The 19,605-nt window shown below is 41.1% G+C and overlaps 1 protein-coding gene across 1 annotated transcript; it reads right to left on the bottom strand.

The window, feature by feature from the left end:
- Positions 1 to 1,646: 1,646 nt before the first annotated feature.
- Positions 1,647 to 12,613, bottom strand: chrne (cholinergic receptor, nicotinic, epsilon). The gene is made up of 12 exons (XM_083890508.1): positions 12,477 to 12,613; positions 8,792 to 8,925; positions 8,535 to 8,579; positions 8,283 to 8,392; positions 7,723 to 7,878; positions 7,539 to 7,636; positions 7,257 to 7,457; positions 6,444 to 6,558; positions 5,617 to 5,731; positions 5,323 to 5,530; positions 4,273 to 4,406; positions 1,647 to 2,549 (listed from the first exon to the last, which is right to left on the bottom strand). The coding sequence occupies exons 1-12, from the start codon at positions 12,544 to 12,546 to the stop codon at positions 2,382 to 2,384; spliced, it is 1,554 nt and encodes a 517-aa protein (XP_083746634.1). The 5' UTR covers positions 12,547 to 12,613; the 3' UTR covers positions 1,647 to 2,381.
- Between the last annotated feature and the right edge of the window lie 6,992 nt (positions 12,614 to 19,605).

Below are 19,605 nucleotides of genomic sequence, written 5' to 3'. Positions count from 1 at the left end.
TAGTGTAGTACAGAGTCACACCACATGGTGGCAGTAAACCACATAAAAAGATAAAGGGAAATTGAGTTTTTTCTTTCAGGCATTGTACTTCTCCGTCCAAGATGGATTCTCATGACCTATTGAGTCAGTATACAGAATGAACAGAGTTTGATTCATCCGAGTGATTCTCACAGTCTTCAGGGTCAACTGAAAGACCCAGTCTGAGTCTAGTGTGTTCATATTTGCTGGTATGTAGATGAGTCTCTTAAATCATCTGTCATCTCTCGCCAGAACCATCTCATACTCAAGAGAGTGTTAATTGTCCCTTGGACAGAATTGGACAGCTGAGTTTTGGACAAAGCAGTTGGCTCTTCTGGGTTGTTGATTGGTATTGGTATAGTCCGGTCGCTTTGTTTTGGAGGCTTTGGTGACGGCACAGAAACTAATAGCACCACCCACTGGAGCACAAACTACAGGGGTTATTAGGTTATCACAACTTTACCACGACCAGGTCATGAACATCCACCCATTGTCTACTGCTTCATCATTCTCCACGTGAATGTCATGGGTCACTGGAGCCAATATCCAGATAACACCTGGGCCAACACACAGAGGCAAAACAACTCATTCACACTTAAAAACAAGAGCGTTCAATTTAGAGGGTTGTGAACCTGGGTCGACCATGAACATACCCATGAGAAAGTAAGAAAAAGTAAAGGATGGAACTTCAATGGAAGTCTATGGCTACTTCTCATTTTTTTTAAAAACATCAGTAAACATTTTCCTGAGGAGTTTGTGGCCTCAATCGCTAAAGTAAATTCAGGTCTTCTTCTAACGAACATGATGGCATTTTTTAACAATGTACACATGGACTGACATGAAGGAAGAACCGCAAACATAATCATAATCAACAGTACAAGTTTCCACCAAGTTTTGTGAAATTTGGTGCAACTTATTTAAGGTTTCATCCTACTGGGTTTCACCACTGGGGGCACTGCTGAGCTATTTTGCACCACTTCTACTTAAAGGTGCATTATGTAATAAATCTAAAGCTAACTGGCCATAAAATCCTCCTAAGCCTCAGGAATAATGTTCATATAACAAACTGAACTCACCAACAACAACAGTATAGCCAACATTTTTGCATTAAAAAAAATATTTTGCAGACCGCAAATCATGTTTTGGCTTCACGCGGCGCCACCTACCTCCGTCTACCAATCATTGCAGTCAGTAGAGTCTCAGCTGCCGAGCAACCACGGGTTGCCAGTTACGTCTGAGCTACATTGGCAGAGAAAACGAAACCTAAAAGACCTTTGAATTTGAGTGAAGTAACCGTTTTTGGGCCACATTCTTACATATGGCGACCTTTAAACATTTTCGCCAGTTTTGATTTGCGTGCTGATTCACGCCTGTTTTCGCCAACGTTTGATGTCTCAAAAACGCGCGTTCTTATCGCTACTTTGGTATTCAAGTCAGGATTAGAGTGTTTGTGTCATGGAGGTTTCAACACGTTTCAAATAGGTTGACTCGGTATGTTATGATGCACAAAATAAAATGTTTATTTCAAAACATGGCACAATGATATCAAGACAACATTCCTCCAAGTCATCTACTTTGAACAACACCCTCGAATAAATAAGTCATAGAAAGAGGAACGAGTCTTTGAATCAGGACTGACAGGTTCTTTTTTAATAAGACATAATACACGCCCAACAACTTATACTAACTTAAATGCCCAGTGTGTAATTTGCAGGTGAGGAAGATAAGATAATTATATTTATGGAACTTCATCCATAAATGTTTCTGAATTTTACACACTGTACCTTTAAGTAGATATTTGCACTGTGGTACGTGGATGATTCTTGTAAACCCATGAGAAACAACAAATCCTCTTTACTGCTATGCATGAGTATACTTTTCACAGTGCCACTGGCTTTATTTTACACATAACAATAATTTCAGTAAAAATAACTTTCTCAGCATGGTGATGAACTGGTTTCCCTGAAGAACACCCACGAGTCTGCACCTGCCTTAGTTCACATTGTTGAGTCTTTGTCGTACAAAACAGAAACCTAATAATTGTTTTTGTACTTGTACTATTCAAAAAAATCCCTATTATCTAGACCCAAACCACCCTTTCAAAGTATAAGTACATTCAATGTATTTACACCAAGAGGAACTTCAACAAGCATATAAACCCTCAGCTGCATGACAAACAATCATAATTATAAGTCTGAGCTGTGTGAACATGAACACACAGATCTGATCCTGTTACACAGCCGTAACTGAACCCTGACGCTGAGAGCAGGATTTAAGGAGCAAGAATTCTCAGACTTGTAGACAGCATGAGGTAAATTGACCACTGGAAAAGAGTGAACGTATTCTTCTCGTTCCTAACGCTCCTATGTCGGAGCAAAGTTTTTGTTCAGACCAGGAAAAGGAAACGCTGGCACCTGGTTGAAGTGTCCTGTTAGGAAGATCCCAACTGTGCCAATGATGAAGAGAAGAATGGCGGCCCAGAAACACACCTTGTCAATCATCTTCCCGATCAGTACCCAGCTTTCAATTTCCTGTATTTTGGAAGAAAATGGATAGAGAATGAATCTGTTAACTTAAAAAATTATTCAAAGTTCAATGACTTTTGATGGTTTTCTTTTTGTTATTATTGACTATTCTGGCAAAAATGGCATTAAAGGTGCCATATGTAAGAATGTGGCCCCTACATTCAAATTCAAAATACAGAGGTCTTTTAGGTTTCGTTTTCTGACGTAACTGGCAGCCCGTGGTTGCTCGGCAGCTGAGACTCTACTGACTGCAATGATTGGTAGACGGCGGTAGGTGGCGCCACATGCCAAAACATGATTTCAAAACGTAAACATGATTTTAAACGATTTTAAAAGATTTTTTTAATGCAAATATTTTGTCTGTACTGTTGTTGTTGGTGAGTTCAGTTTGTTATATGAATATTATTCCTGAGTCTCTGTGACATATTAGGAGGATTTTATGGCCAGTTGCTTTAGATTTATTACATAATGCACCTTTAAATCATTATTTATTTCCTGTGTTCTACATTTGAAAATTATGCAATGTCAAGCAATACTATCAGACCTGTGGTCCCATCAAACTGCTGAACACTTCATTCCTAAACCTGAGGTAAGTCACACATTTAAAAGTCTTAACCTTTAATTCTCAAGCAAGTCAGAAGTCAATCTTGCAAGAATCGAGCAAGTCAAGTCGAGTTTATATACATTTAAATTAAATATGCTACAAAAGACAAAGTCATTTTGAATTGCTAGAGTCTTATCTGTAACAGAAACACTGTATTATTCAAACACTATAAGGACTTTATCATAGTCCCATACAACTGAATTGTTTATTTGAAAAAAGAACATGAATAATAAGAATAAATAAAACGACAGAGCCTAAAATGTAAGGAACGCTGACATTAAACCGTGGAAATTCAAATATCAAATATTAGGCTAAAAAAACAGCACATGTTGTGCACTAATCATAACCATTAGATTACCTACACTCTTAGAAATAAAAGTGCTAAGTAGAACCATATAAGGTTCTGCTTATTGATAGGAGAACCCTTTTTGGCTCCAGATAGAACCTTTTTTTTTTAAAATAAAGATTCCACCCGGAACTCTTTTGGAGGGTTCCACTAAGAACCCTTTTGAAACCCTTTATTCCGGAAAGGGGTTTTAAAGGGTTCTCTGGATCAAAATGGTTCTTACTGGAACCATTAGTGTTACCAAGAACCCTTGAAAAACCTTTCTTTGGGAAAGGGTTTTTCAGAAGCAAATGGTTCCAGGTAGAACCTCAGCCCTTGTAGAAGAACACTTTTGGAACCCTTATTTCTAAGAGTGTAGCGTAAGGCAGCAAAAGCAGACATCCAATATTTTCTATGTTTCAAAAACAAATTGTAAACCCTCAATATTTGCATAAATATTCTGTAAGCCGAGTCATTTTGACTCATTTCACTAAAGTCTACGTCAAGCTGAGTCTTTCACTAACGTTAATCAAGTCTCAAATCTTGTTTTGCTACTTGAGTCACATTTGAGTCAAGCAACATGACTCTAGTCTCTATACTCCAACCTGTGTATTTGTCCCGCATCTCATTTATTAATTAATGAATTCATTCATTCATTCATTTATTCATCTTCTACCGCTTTATCCTCCACATGGAGGTCACAGCGGGTGCCGGTGCCAATCCCAGCGATATAGGGCGAAAGGTCACCAGTAAATCACAGGGCCACATGGAGACAAACAAACATTCAAAGTAATACTCACTGATCCAATGTTATTTTGATGTCGAGTGCTCTCAGCTATGAAGTTGCAGGCATCCACACATTGCTTGATCTCAGGCGCAGCTTGGGCCAAACTCTTATAAAGGTTCGCTGTGCTGCTGACATCGATATTGTCCACTGAGGGTGAAGGAGACACTGACAGTAAGGCAAACACCTAATACATCATACATGGTGCTTTAATACAGCCATTCTCAACCTTGGGGTCGTGAGATGATTTTTGGGGGTCGCCAAATCATTTTGGAAAAATATAAAAAAAATTGTTTTTATCAAAATTAATGTAGCGTCTAATCAGACGTTAGAATGACGACGAGCGGTTGGGCCGAAAAAGTATATAAAGTATGGTGGATACACCAGCTTTTCACCACCTGACCGCCATCTGGAGATACATCCGTGCCAGTGGAGAGTTTTTCCATTTTTTTTGCCCCTCATTTTTATTAGCGCTGCTTTGATGGTCAATATTGGACAGTACAGCCATGTTTTTGAACTTATTAAAATGAATTAGTACAGTGAAGAATAGGTTCCACCCCCGCAAAAAAAAAAACTAGACAAAATTTGACACTAAACCTCGACAGTCAACTCTCAAAATGCCGTGTAATTCCCATCCCTAGTTATCGTTTCATTTCATTAAAAAGAAAAATAAAGTTGTTTACATTTTAACCGGCTCAACTACCAGCAATACGATGGGATGTAGTGACAATTGTCGGTCTATTACTCGCGTGAAAAGTTACCCTCTTGATGCTGCTGTATGTTTTTCAAAAAATCCAAATGTGTTTCTAAATAAAAACAAATAGCTAAAGTGTTTAAGCGCTTGTCTGATATGTAAATGCGACGTAGCCAACGGTGTATTGATCCGGCGTTGTGGCAGCACTGCGGACAGTGCTTTATCCATCATACCCATCATGCGTTCACACCGGTGTGTGTGTGTGTGTGTGTGTGTGGGGGGGGGGGGCTGTATTGGCGTAATGTAGTGCTTCATTGAAATTTGCAGAATATGCAACAAACTGTCTCATAGTATTAGAAGAAGACATTCTACCGATGGATCTCGTGAGGCCGTGCCTCTCCTTTTGCTTGTCGAACATCATTTCACTGCGAGGTTGCTTGAGCACATATTCCTCTGCTCTCTGCATGAGGCCGAAGGAGCTGCGCCGTCGCTCCCGCACTCCGTTGACCTCCGCTGTCACCTCGCTGTCATCCACCAGTGGGGCCATGCCCAGGAAACGAGGCACCATCTCTAGGAACAGCTGAGAGAGAGAGAGAGAAACAGTTCAGGTCACATCATCACGTGCAATAAAATGACTCCTGAATCGTCGAGCGAGAATTGACTTACATGTTTGATGGTGTGAGACATGGTGTGAGTGCTGGGGCTGCGCAGGGAGAAGTTCAGCACCACAATCTGATTCGTGGCAATGAGAGTCGTGACACTCATGACAAAGATGAGATACCTGAGGGAGAAATTAAACAAGATCTTTGTTGGAGAAGGGTTTCAAACTGTATGGATTAATACATAAATAAATAAATAAATGAATGGTCCTCCCTTTCCCAAGCTTTTTCGGGAACTATGGTGGCCTTTGCATACCATAAAGAATATACAAAGCATTTCACAACTCTCTGCACCCACTCTCCCACTCCCCTCCTCCTCCATTGCTTTATGCATTAGGTTTATGGACAAAGCTGTTATTTGTTTGCATAGTAAACTTCAAAACACGAAATGCACGCTCTGGCTGTTTCATCCATCAGGGCAGCTGTAACCACCATGCTGAAACATGGTGGTACAAGATGACAGATCTTTGCTTAAACCTTTAAGGTACGCACCAAGAAAAAAGCAAAGGAAAATGATTTATTTGCATTTTTTATTATTTGATTTGATTTCCTTATGATAACCATAATGGCAATACATTTTTTTTATTGTTTTTATTTTTTTAAATTAGACCCCACAGTATTTCAGATACAGGCCTCTACCAAACGGTTGAGACCTGGTTTGCATAATTCATAAAGTACAACATTCACAAGTCACATTAAGCGTTAGTGAGTTCAGCTTGATGCATTTTTCAATGAGATATAGTGACTTAAAGTGTGATCGTCCAAATGGTTGAGTAGTACCTATAAATAAAGAAAGAAAGTGCAGAGGTCAGCAGACAACATACAATGACTCACTTGCCGATGAGAGGAACAGAAAGCGACGTTTCAGGAACTTTCTGGGCAATAAGGAAGAGGAAGACAGTCTGACCCAGCAGCACAGAGATGGCTACCGTCAACTTCTGTCCTCCAGCTGTAACAGGAGGACAGGAGACACTTAGGAGACAGCAGATTACAATAAATACATCATATACATCATATTTAGATCATGCCAATTGTTGTTTTATAGAGCTCATTCCACAATTTAGGAGCTGAAACAGAGAAACCTCTGTCCCCACTAAGCTTCAGCCTTGATTTGGAGCTGATCTGCAGATTTCAGTGACTGTGAGGGAACACAGATTGCAAAGTTAGGGAGGGGCAAGGTTTTCAAGGCATTTAAAAGCAAATAAAATTATTTTAAGCTGGTGAACTCATACCTCCGAGTCAGTAGGCGAGCAGCATGACTGGATTTGCCCCCATATAAAGGGCATTGCAGTAATCCAGGCGAGTGGAAATAAAAGCATGAATGACCTTTTCAAGATCGTCACGGGATAAAATGGATCTGACCTTAGCAATCTGACGAAGCTGATAAAAACTACTACACTGACTTGTCTATCAAATTTGAGGTCACTGTCGCATTTGACTGCCAGGTTTGTGACAGAACTTTTAAGGTATGAATCTCCACTAGGGCTGAAGAGGATAAACTCTTCTCATTAAAATGAGAAGGGAGGGAGGGAGGACAGGCACTAACACATACAAAACATCGCAGATGCCTACTATTGAAAATACAATAAAGAAGCAGAGGACAATGGCTATTTAATATTGATTTAGAATAGATATGGTCTTACTGACCTTGTGCAGGTAAGAAGTAGGCCAGTACAACCAGTGAGGAGAGGAGGGAGCAGGGCAAGATGATGTTGATGATGTAGAAGAGGGGCTTCCTTTGGATAATCAGATTAAACAGGATCTCCTGATACTCCAGGTCGTCTGGGGAATACCGCTTGTTGATCATCTTCCTGGCGGGACGATGGACGATGGCCCACTCGCCGTTCTCTGAACAATGACGACACAGTAAGTTGGAGAGCAAATGTTTGATTGGAATGTTGGGGAGTGTTAAATGTAGATCTCCTGTACCTGTGAACGCCTCAGGGTCGATGTCCACCCACTGGATCTGGATATCTCCATCAACAGCCAAGATGAGGTCCACTTCTTTGGCACTGTACGTCTGGGATCTACGTTTGTGGCAGTGGAAAATGTGTAAAATCATCAACATTATAGTTTACAGTATGTATTTAGTGATCATTTAGCTGCAACACACCTGAATGCTAACGTGCAGTTTTGATAATCAAATGGGAAGTAGGTGATCTCAATGGCACATGCGCTGCGATAGATAGCAGGAGGTAGCCAGTACATCCCGCCTTCATTGCCGATCAACACATTGGCATAGTAGGCCACACCGAAGTTGCCATCAATGCTGCACAGAGTGAGATTGAAGTAGAGAAAGAGTTCAAATCAAGAAAAGAATTTAGTTTCTTTGTCTCAGAGCTATAACTGCCCGTCACCCTATACCGGCCCAACACAGAATACCAGGTCCTTTTGTGAATCATGTACTGTATATTGTGTAATTAGGATGTCTAGCCTGAACCTGCACCTTCCTACAACATCCGCAGGGAGTCGGCTCCCCGATACCTACAGTAGACAAATAGGTGTGAAAACATGGCCGGGAAAGGTAGACTCCTTTGTCTATTTAAGGAATGCAAAAGGGGCCAGGTAAAAATGTGGAGGGCGCACTTTGCTCTGGGTCTTTTCTCCAGCTAGGATCACTCCTGTGAAGAGAGAAATAACATATATACAGAAGGCTCTTTGTTTGTGTCTTACTTGTTCTCAAGGACAATATCTGGAAGCCAAACCGTGTTACACGGGACACGAATGATATCAATGCCATGGTGGTCAGAGGTGTTCCACGCGAGGCGATAATCAGCCCATTGCTGCAGAGGAAATCGGAGGAAAAGGTCACACATGACATTAAAAATGAGACAAAACAGAAGAGATCTACTGTAAGAGTGCAGCCAAACGTGTTTCCACAATGTCTACAAAAATAAAAACAAAACACGATGTTGGATGACTCACAATTTCAATCCACACGTTGGTTGTAAGTGTCCCCTCCTTTTCGTTCTGTGGTACAAATGAAGAAGTGCGTTTTTGAGCTGTGCGTGTTAGGTTGACCCAACAGCCAACAGTCATGTGGTCATGTCTAAAATCCTGACCAGGCTACCATTGTCTAGTGGGAATCATAGTTCACCAGGGGTTGTGAATATTTGCGCAACTGTTGAAACGTGAATGTGTTTAATTTTCTTTTATAACAGATAGGAAGAGCACGCTCTCACCAGAGAGATGAGGTTCGTGAGGGTCAGCTTGATCTGAACCTGCACCTTGTCAACAGGGTGAACCACAGGGCGAATGTTCTTGTTGTAGTTTTTGAACAAGTTGCTGATGAGCTCAGTCTCCTCATTACATTGCACTGCAAGAAAGAAACAATGAGAAACTGAATTAGTTATATATGCATCTGTAGTTTTAGGTTTTTTGTGTAAACTTGGGGTAAATAAATAAATCAAGTGAATGTGATCTTCAGGAGTTTTTTTCAATTGGTTTATTTGGCAGGGACACTTTGTTTCTGCAAATGTACAGGAGTAACCCAAAAGACTATATTTTTCATCTGCAGTCCCTGCACAAAAAATAAAAACAGCGAGACGAAATATCAGATATATGCAAACGACAACAAAGGCAGTATACACAAAAGACTGGTGACAGATACAGTGAACAGACACAGAATAAAATGTTCAAATATCTAACCATATATTGAGAAAAAAAAACATGGCAGAGATGTTAATGTTGGCATGTGTGACGTTAGATGAACCCGTTTGAACCAATATTGTACGAGGCCACTTTTGGGAGGAGAGTTAGTAAACACTAAAAGGTCCACCATGTAACATTTAGGGAGCATTATGAGCACTTTAAGGCAAGAAAGTTGTGTTATCAAGGCCGTCAGCTCGTGCCACCGTGTTTCTAAAGCAACACAAATGGACAAACCAACCAGAAGACGTGGGAGGGAATGTCAGCGAGAGACTGGAGAGAGTTGTGAAAGAGTATTTACATTCTTTCTGCTATGCAAAGGCTGCCATAGTTTCTTGACATACTTGGGTACGAGTGGTGTGAGGAGTCCGTCTGCAGACAGACAGAGGAGCCGACTGCAATCTACTGTCTTACCAGTAGATGCCACTAATTTCTTGCAAAATTGACCTTTAGAAAGATAGTTTTCTGTCTCAATGAGGCTTTGGTATTTCCTGTTGCTTTACATTTCTGTAATGACCCTTAGCTAATGCTGGACCTCACTGATATCATATGCTAATTTTCTTTTATTGAATTAGGACTTGCTGTGAGTAAATGTGACGGCAGCAGTAGCATGAGATCACTCTCCTTTCAGGATACATTTCAAGAGAGACTAAGAGTAAGAAAGGCAGAGGTTATTTCCGACCGCTTGCCTCTTCCCTCCCAGCTGTCACTATCCCGAGCTCAGGTTACACTGCAGCTGGGAAACTCTAAACTGGGACTTTAAGTCACACTCAGGTCATCTGCAATAATCATCAATATCTGCATCAGACAAAAATGGTGACAGTAACACGTGCTCCAAATGAGTAAAGATGCCTGATAGAGTCAGACACCAATACTTCACTAAGTCTCCCATGTGACTGTTTATGTAGCGTGGCAGCGTAACGACAATGGTCAGATGTCTCACTACCCAAGACAGTCTGGATCCATATCTGGATGATGACAAAACGATACACGGATTCATAACCACCAGACAGTTTCATCAACATCCTTTGCCTTTTCATTTATGCTGCTCAGAAACAAGAAAAAGAAAACCACGTCTGCCTAACTTTGAAGAGTGGTAAGCTACTTACCAAACAAAGCATATTACTGGATAACAGGCTGACCAATCAATTACTGCAAAGAAATGATTTTAAAAAAGCAAATTAAACAGCCTAAGCAAAGAAATTGGAGAGGAGTTTCACACTGAAGCCAACTCACGTAGAGCAGTAGATATTAAGTTTGTTTGGTGTCTGTGTTTTGACCTGGTCACTTCCTGTAGCTGATATGTCAGCCTGCTCAAAGAGAGTGATGATGAGAAACTAGAGGCAGAGAAGCCTAAAAAAAGAAGCATGGATTGAAAAGACTGGGCTCATCAGAACTGAGGGAACATGTCTTTTTCTGTTTTTCTCTTTAAACTGACTGTTGATGTAAAACAGAGAGCAGGCAGTTCATGTCAGAACGACATGGCCACACGGGTCAATGTTTGAGCGCAGCCGACCAAATTCACTGGACCGGTTTAAACATTAAACTCCAGTCCGTCTCGCCTTGATGAAAATGAAGGTGTTGAAGAGCTCATTTCAAGCATTGTCATTCACACCTCCACTACTGGATGTCATGTGTACAGAGGCAAATGGTAATAGTATATTTGATTTCTTTGTCTCAGAGCTACAACTGCCCATCACCCTATACCTGCCCAACACAGAATACCAGGTCCTTTTATGTACTGTGTATTGTATATTGTGGAATTAGGAGGTCCAGGCTGAACCTGCACCTTCCTATAACATCCGCAGTGAGTCGGCTCCCTGACATCTACAGTAGACAAAGAGGTGTGAAAACATGGCCGGGAAATGTAGACTCCTTTGTCTATTGGAGGAATGCAAAAGGGGAGTTTCTCAGGTATAAATGTGAAGGGCGCACTTTGCTCTGGGTCTTTTCTCCAGCTATGATCACTCCTGTGAAGATTGACCTTTTCCTTGCAAAGAAAATCAAAGTTCTCTATTTCATTCTTCACTGGCAGCAGAGAATTTCCGCAACAGCTTTGGCGCAACTTCATCTCAAGTGTGCATTTGAGCAGTTATTAGTATTTATGAGTAAATTCACACGACTCTGAGAAAAGCTTTCCAGGATCTCAGAGCACACTTGTCTTTTCCTCACGGTGGGTGACCAGTGTTTTGAAATGGACACCAATCCGGCAGCGCTGTTCCCAAACTCTAAGTGACATTTGAGAGACACAGCACTTTAAACACGCCAGACCAATAACATCAAGAGTCTACATTTCACGATGAATCTCACTCACAGCAGTGACTTTGTCACCGAGATTTTGTGAAGGGTAGCAAATCCCATCTGTCCATCAAAATAACAGAATCCTTTGCACTTTTGCAAACAAAAAAAAAACATTTTCAATAAGAGTTTCACATCTGCATTATGTACAGCTGTAGCCTTTCTGGCTTCTTGTTCTTGTTGCAGAACTTCTGCTTTGGCTCTTTGTGCACATCTGTGCAACATAAGGGCAATGTTATCTTTAAACAATTTGTATGCTAACATAATGCTAATGCTAACATAATTTGTGCATTTCTCACAACCATTTCTGTGACACGTCATAATAATTTTGAACAGGTAAACCTGACATTTACAAAAGAGACACGATAGGTAAATCAATCACTATCACCTTATGCATGTTATGTAAAAGATATTCACATCAATAGAAAGTAAAAGGCTGGAAAATGTATTGACTGCATTATTGGACTTTTTTTTAATTATACATAAATTATTGTCTTGGAATTGGGATTTTGAAAGTACAAATGATTGTCTACATCACGCGATTAAAACTGATGTATTTCTTGCCCTCTGATAAATGTGATAAAAGTATAACTTAATCATGCAACAGCCAAACCATGTGCACTTAGACTGTGGAATGACTTGTGTTTATTTAGCCTACAGAGAGCATTGTGTATACAGTATTAAACATACCGATGCACTGCATGTTAGTCTGCAAATACAAAAACATTTGGTTTGGTTAAAATTGATTAAAAACTCACACAAATTGACATCATTGAAAGTATGAATGGTAAGAGTTCTAGAGCTAGACGCCTCTTCAAACACTGAGCGGCTGCATGCACATGAAAAAAGGGAGAGGATTATTTTGATGGGCGGCTGTAGTCAAGTGAGGATGTGCCAAAAGTTTGCAACTGCGCCACTTACCGTGAACAATCAAGCCCCCAAGAATAATTACAACTCCAGAAAATATCCAAAACCTTTCTGCTGCCATCATATTGTAAGACCGGTGCACTGTCCAACACAGCACTATTTTTAAATATAAATTTTGAGAGAGAGAGAGAGAGAGAGAGAGAGAGAGAGAGAGAGGGAGTGAAAGCAAAGACCCCTGACTCTCGCCCTCCCCGGCTGTCGCTATCCACGGCTCAGGTTACACAGCAGCTGGGAAGGACTAAAACCAGGACTTCAAGTTACCCTACGGTCACCCACAATAATCATCATCATTATCATCAGCTTCATGTATCTGTGCTGATGCCGCTTAAATATTGACAATACGTTCCCATAAATGTGTAACTTACAGCAGAAGTTCCCAACTTTTTCTCTCAGTCGAGGACCATATCTGTCTCAGAATAATTTGACCGTTAATCGATCAATTAGAAATAGGTCGAAGCACTATTTCAGATTACAAAAAGACCATTTAAAACAGCGTTCATGTCACGGTAGACAGGTCGACCGCTGAATTGTTATTCAAATGTTTATCCATGGCTGCCGAGTGGGTCAAAATGTCCAAGTGGCCACTGATCGAGACGGCACAGCCTTGAAATCTGTGATTTGACAGCCGCCATATAAGGTTTTGGCACATGGAAGTTCAGAGTCTTCATATGTTTCGTTGTTTTCATATTGACATTATCTTCCATTGAAAAATACCTGAAACTAATTAACTCTTAGTTTGTGGTTGCAACTTAGAAAACTATGTCCACTTTTCATATGGCAATAATCTAATTAATCATTTTAAACAAAGAGAAATAAGTAAAATAAGATATAATATCCAATTCAAGGGCTTGCTGATCATCTCGTAACATGGCTTTTATAGATTTCTATGAGGCATATTTTTGTCATCATTGGCCTATTCTTTCACCTTAAGCTCATGCATTTTAGGATAAAGGTAAGTGATCAGTCATGGGTAACATTGACACAACAGACAACAGGGATGCAATCATCCATGGGTTCAGTAAAGTGAACTGGTGATGAGCTGTAGCGCAGAACTTTACAATTTCACTAGCTGGACCTGGACCTCAGTGGTGAGAAACTGTTTGCAGACTACAGCGTGGAGTGGTTAAAGTGCTGGCGGCAGACAAGGCCATAAAAACAATAAAACCGTGGTGTCGTATGAAATATAATGTACTTAACCAGGGATTCCTCATTGGATTTTGGAAGTTAATTATTGTCACAATCTGCCAAGAGAATTCTAGCAACAAACATTTCTTCTTCATCTATATGAAGAATATGGCTATACTGTGAGTAATATAGAGTCACTGCAGTGTCAAGGGCAGTACACCGATTGTTGGTATGCGCCATGTGAGTTGTACAGAATGTGATGTACTTCTAAATATACGTTTAGGGAAACAGAGATGAGCTTCGTAAAAGTAACGAGAGCCTCCAGAGGGCAGATCGTGTGTCTCACACTCAGTTAGAGCTCAGGGTGAGAAGAAGAGCTGGATCCTTCCAGGTTCACCTCCAAGTTCAGACTGCACGACTGCCGTAGGCTGCTGTAGGAAAACCGTATGGATTTATTATTAAATGTATACTGTGTAATTAGGGATGGGACTTATTTGTCGAAAAATCGATCTACAATCGACACGTGCGCACCTCGACAAAAAAAAATATGAGTAAAAAAAGTTGAAGTGTCACAAACACGTAAAGTTCACAACCACGGAGGTTGAGGAAGCTGCGCACGAAAAGGTGATCCTGCTGTTCAGGCTCTCTGCGCTCTCAGATGATGGTGCGAGCGTCACAGGCTCGTTCTCTCGAGTGGCTCGAGTCAGGATCACTGTACTTCACTCTGGTGGACACCTAACCAACGCAGGTTCAAAAACCTGAGCCGTCTGGCGACACACATTCCAGCGGAGAGTCCGTTTTTTTCGTTTTTTTTGCCCCTCATTTTTATTACCGCTGTCCTGATGGTCAATAATGGACATTAAAGCCATGTTTTTGAGCCTAAAATGAAGTAGTACAGTGTAGAATAATTTCCACCCCCGCATTGCTGCTGTTAAAAAAAAAAAAAATTTGACACAAAATTCGACGCGTGGACCTCAACAATTGACTCTAAAATTGTGTGAAATTCCCAAACATATGTGTAATATTTGGGTTGAGTTTATTGGCAGATATTAAAGCGGAACTCGACCGGAAGTTCCTATTAACGCTGTTTTTTTGGTGTGTATCAGCGTCATTACCTTGTTTATGAAGCCCTGAAGGTTCAAAACAAACAGTTCAGCCATTGCTGAGAATGCTGTGTTATATTGTAATCTCAGCGAGATCTCTGAAAATCCCGTAATAGTTACGTAAACAGCGGTTCTCCTGAACAGGGCACTAGTCCGGGCACATCCGGTTGCGTACATTGAACCGCAGAAGAAGAATAACGTCCATTGTGGAGGTGTTTCACGAGCGACAGTGTCTTCTGACTCTGGGTCTGACTCCGGGTCAAAGTCATAAAAGGGACTGCGGCGGGGAGTCGTGAAGAAGCTATTTTTAAACATTGTTAAAACAATGTTTTGATAATGAGTAGCAGTGCATCCACCTTTCCAGAAGGGGGAGCTGTGCTTCTGAGAGCTGGTGTGCTGAATAGTACTGGCCAATCACAAGACTCTGTCTTCTGGGGGTGAAAGTTCACTCTGAAATATCGCGGCTGACGAACATCGTCAGAAAAGAGGATTTCAATCGGCTCGTTTACAGCAACTAGGAGGTTTTTGACCATAAAAACAAGTTAATATATGTAAGTAGACCTCCATAACTAACATGTATGTGCAACAGGACCACTCTATGTGACCTTTAAATATACTAGCCTGAAGTTATCACAGCCTTAAATTAGGGGTCACAGCCTTAGATTAAGGGTCCTGCTATAGAAGCCCTGGTATGCGTTCCGTACTACAGTACATTTCCGGCGACAGTGCACGTGGACCCAACGCACATCCGAGCCTCAACCTGGCGACCCTCTAACCCAGGGGTCTGCAACCTTTAGGATGAAAAGAGCCATTTTTGTCGCCTCTCCACCCAAATAAAATTCATTTGGAGCCGCAAAAAATAAAGATAAAAAAGATAATAACACGTATAAAGGTTTTTATACAGACAAATTATATACAATAGTAATGTCTCACTCATTTATTACATTTAAGAACTACATGTTCAGTTTATACCCAACCTCTTACAAAGTGGAGCAAAAACAAAACACATATTGACGTAGACCTGGTTCTTCCATTGTTTCATTGTTTGTGGCAAATTAATGAAATTAAAATGAACCCACTTTGAAATAAATAAAGCAAATATTTGGATTGTATGTCGTTCATGCTCGAGAAAACAGTATGTGGATCCAAAGATGGACAGGACACATCCAAACGTGTACTAAATATTGCATTTTATGTCGACGTTGGACAAGATATTAAAAGACTTTTATTTGTCGCCTTGATCCTAAAAAGAATAAAGGAGCCACTGCAGAGTGGCTGAAGAGCCACATGTGGCTCCAGAGCCGCAGGTTGCAGACACCTGCTCTAACCGGTTGACACCGCGACTCCCTCAGCTGTGAGCCGCTCGAACCAGACGTGTTCGAGGGAGCTGTAGCATAGTTCTCTTCTTCTTTGGTAGGAATGTGTCCTATTCTGTGCGTCCAGACTTGTACCGCCACCCCATGGCGAAGTCAGATACTACAGGACCCTGGCGCGTGAGTATACCAGGGTCTGCAATGTGCGACGCACAATGCGATGTGCACTTTGTGCGCAGAAGTATATCAATGCCTTACGGGTCTCTACAGCAGTCTGAACCATAGGCTGTATATGAAAAAGAAATATAGTTTTCCAGTTGAGGCCAACCAGGAAGTAAGAATATGTTGAATAGCCACCAGGCGGAGAACTCAGTTTGAATAAAAGTCATCTGTTTCTGTGGTGTTTATATCTCAGTTGCTAGTTGTCTTCAATAGGATATGATGCTGTTAAGTTGTAAATATAAGCAGCACCTGATAGTCAATACTACACACCAGTGGTGGCTCCTGAAGAAAATTTCGGGGGGGGGGGATTTTTTCTGATAATGATTAATGTGACCCATTCAATAGGTGCATAAAGCAAGACAGCATCAATTTGTTGTTAGATGATTAACAGAGTCCTTCTTGTGTTGTCCACTAGATGGCAACTTGATAAACAAAAATGACTGACGAAGGATCAAGAGCTTTCACAACCTTAACCAGATACTGCAACAAACATATGACAAGATAGTGCAGTCAAATTATTCATTAGGTGTAAAGGAAAGTGCAGAATTGGATCTTTAGATGTGTTGCTAAAGGCATCTTAGAACAATACTTTCTTACACAATATCAGTTTCTTTTGTCTGATTTGCGTGAAGTTTAACCCGCAGTTAAACCCTGAGCGATACAAACATCAACAATGTTCGCAAACGAGCTACCGAACGTCGCCTCAAATGACTGCTGACCGCTGCTACGAGCCGTAAACAGCTAACACGTAAGAACAATCCTCCGTGTATTTTTAAAACAGCAAACTTTTAGGACCGAACCTTCGCTTAGGGCGCCGCGAGCAGAGAGGACTTAAAAGGGGAACAACTTATCGCGAGACGCGACTTGATCGAAGATATCCCCTCCTCTCTTTGCTCAGTTTACGTATAATGCAAGTACGTTAGGGCGAGTCCCAAGATCCTGATTGAAAATGCATTGGAGAATAATTTTCTGAAAAAAAGGTTGGAAGATGAGAGTCAATGGGCGGTTCTCCACGTCAATGAAATCGGGACCATTTAACATGACTTGAATCTGACGATTCTGAATTAAAAACTGCTTTTGCTGGCAGAGACGATTGAAAGGAATATTAGAACAAAGGATCTTTGGAATTGGTTTTTCTCCAAGTTGGTTGTGCGTCGCCCAAACTGCCCCTATACACCATAATCCATACGTGATTAATAGACAGTGCGTTCTGTGTAAGAGTGAGTCCTCACTGCACACACTGGTGCCTGTAATAAGTCACCTGTCAGCTTTGAAGATTGTCAAAGCTTTTTTGTCATTTGGCGTGGAGAAGATGCAGAATTGGAACACTTGAAACACTCCTTGTTATGAATAAAGAGTGTTAAAACACTTTTTGCAGTAGAACTTTTAACAGTTTTGAACTAAGAATTCCACTGAGAGATTTGCACAATTTCAAGAAATGAGCACCTTGGATTATATGAGTAATCCTGGCACTGGCAAACATGCTGGAAAGTCTTTCCAGGCAGATGTGGTGGAAAATCCAATGGTGTAGTCGTGGTTTCCTGACAGTGACAAAATACTCCTTTCATGCTCTCCTGAACCGCCACATATAAACATATTCACTCAGTGTAAATTTGTACCATATGTTTTTTCACTAGTAGCAGCTGTTTGCCTCATGGGTGTACAGAAACAACCTTACATATGTTACTTTCCTCAAAACATGTACGAGAGAACCCACCCATGTGGAGTCAAAGAGTCCAGGTTTTTCTGAAAAAGTCACATGTTTAGACGGGAATTCCTTCTCCCCCTCACTAGTTTCTCCTTCTTTCAGACTGGATCGCCCATTGGTCGCACATAATAAGCCCCGTGACCCCAAGCCCCTCCTAGAGAAGTCATGAATGCCCCTGCTTTCACTGCTTTTTTTTCCCGCTCCGCGCTTGAAAACTTCCATTGTTAAGTGTCTCTCCATGAACACACATGTGATTTGTTTTCAACGTGGAGTTCAATGTCCATTCACCTCCCCCCACAACAGCAGCAGCACCAGCAAAATCACGGACAGTGAGCAGTGTGTTTCCCATGATTATCACTGCCGCCACCTGATCTTTATTGGACAGCGACGTGCTACTTTCTTCCAAAACAATTTACAGCAGTTTTGGGGAGTCTACATTACTTTTTAGTAGTTTCTCTACTGCTTTATCCTCCGCCCAATTAACCTCTGCATGCTTTCAGACTGGGAGGAAACCATTGTGTGGCTCCTTTAACAGTTATTGTAAATACATGTTAGGGTTACAGATTAGTGTTTGTGTTAGGGTTAGGGTTTCATCTTTCATTTTATGGAAGGTTTCCAGGGCTGGCCCAAGTCGTTATGGGTTGGATTTAGGGATTTAGGGGCCCCTCTTCCACCACCTTGGTGCTTGACTATTGTAACAGTATAAATTGCATTCATTCAAAAGCAGTGTCAGCTGTATTCATTTGCATTTTCATGTTCAAACTGAAGCTCTATATACGTTTGGTGATGCTGAACAAGTAAACCAGTTTATTAATGACTTTGGTTTTTAAAGCAGATGAGCAAAATGTTTTTTCTTCACACACTATTGGGGCCCCCCCTGCTGATTAGGGGGCCCCAAGCAGCCACTTTTGCCTTGGACCGGCTCTGTGGGTGGCAAACACAACTGCTGTAAAGCAACATTTGCACATGCATAGAAAAACATCACATTTCCGCAATGGATCAGGGAGTGACGATCACAAACAGACCAAATACTGATTTGGTTCAGTCAGACAGAAAAAGACGGGTTTTTTAAATTACCTTGACATGTTTCCACCACTTCCTGTGCTCTTCCTCAGTTGGGTCACATGATGTTACATGTGACGTGTCTTGCTTCATGTTTTATACAGGTTTGCCAGACAGCAGGGGATGACTACGCCCCCTGCTGTTTGACATCCTGTGGAGGACAGCATCCCAGGTGTGTGATAGGATAGGATCCCTCAACCTCGCAAACAACAAAACAAAATTGAACAAAATTAAAGCTCAATCACAAACAAAGACTACGTAGAATCATGGGAAAACCCATCATATGCCATATCACTCCTCATGTCCAGTGTTGGGTCAGTTTCTCTGGAACTGTAATAAGTTACCCATTAAAGATGTATATTGATTTATATTTACTGCTCGCAACATCACAGCATTGTCATATCTCCAGGCTGATTAGTGTAAATGGACATTCGTGCACCTTTTTGCTGCCTCAGCTCAGATAATCTTGGTTAGACTTTGTAATCCATTGACACACCTGGGTTTGGTATCACATTTACGCTTGTTATCTCTCCAAAAAGTGAGGTTTTACTCTCGCTAATCCTGGCTTTAACAAAGGGGTAAAGATAACT

This window comes from Microchirus variegatus (assembly GCF_963457635.1).
Source record: "Microchirus variegatus genome assembly, chromosome: 5".
NCBI lineage: Eukaryota > Metazoa > Chordata > Actinopteri > Pleuronectiformes > Soleidae > Microchirus > Microchirus variegatus.
This window is presented reverse-complemented; position numbering and strand designations above follow the sequence as displayed.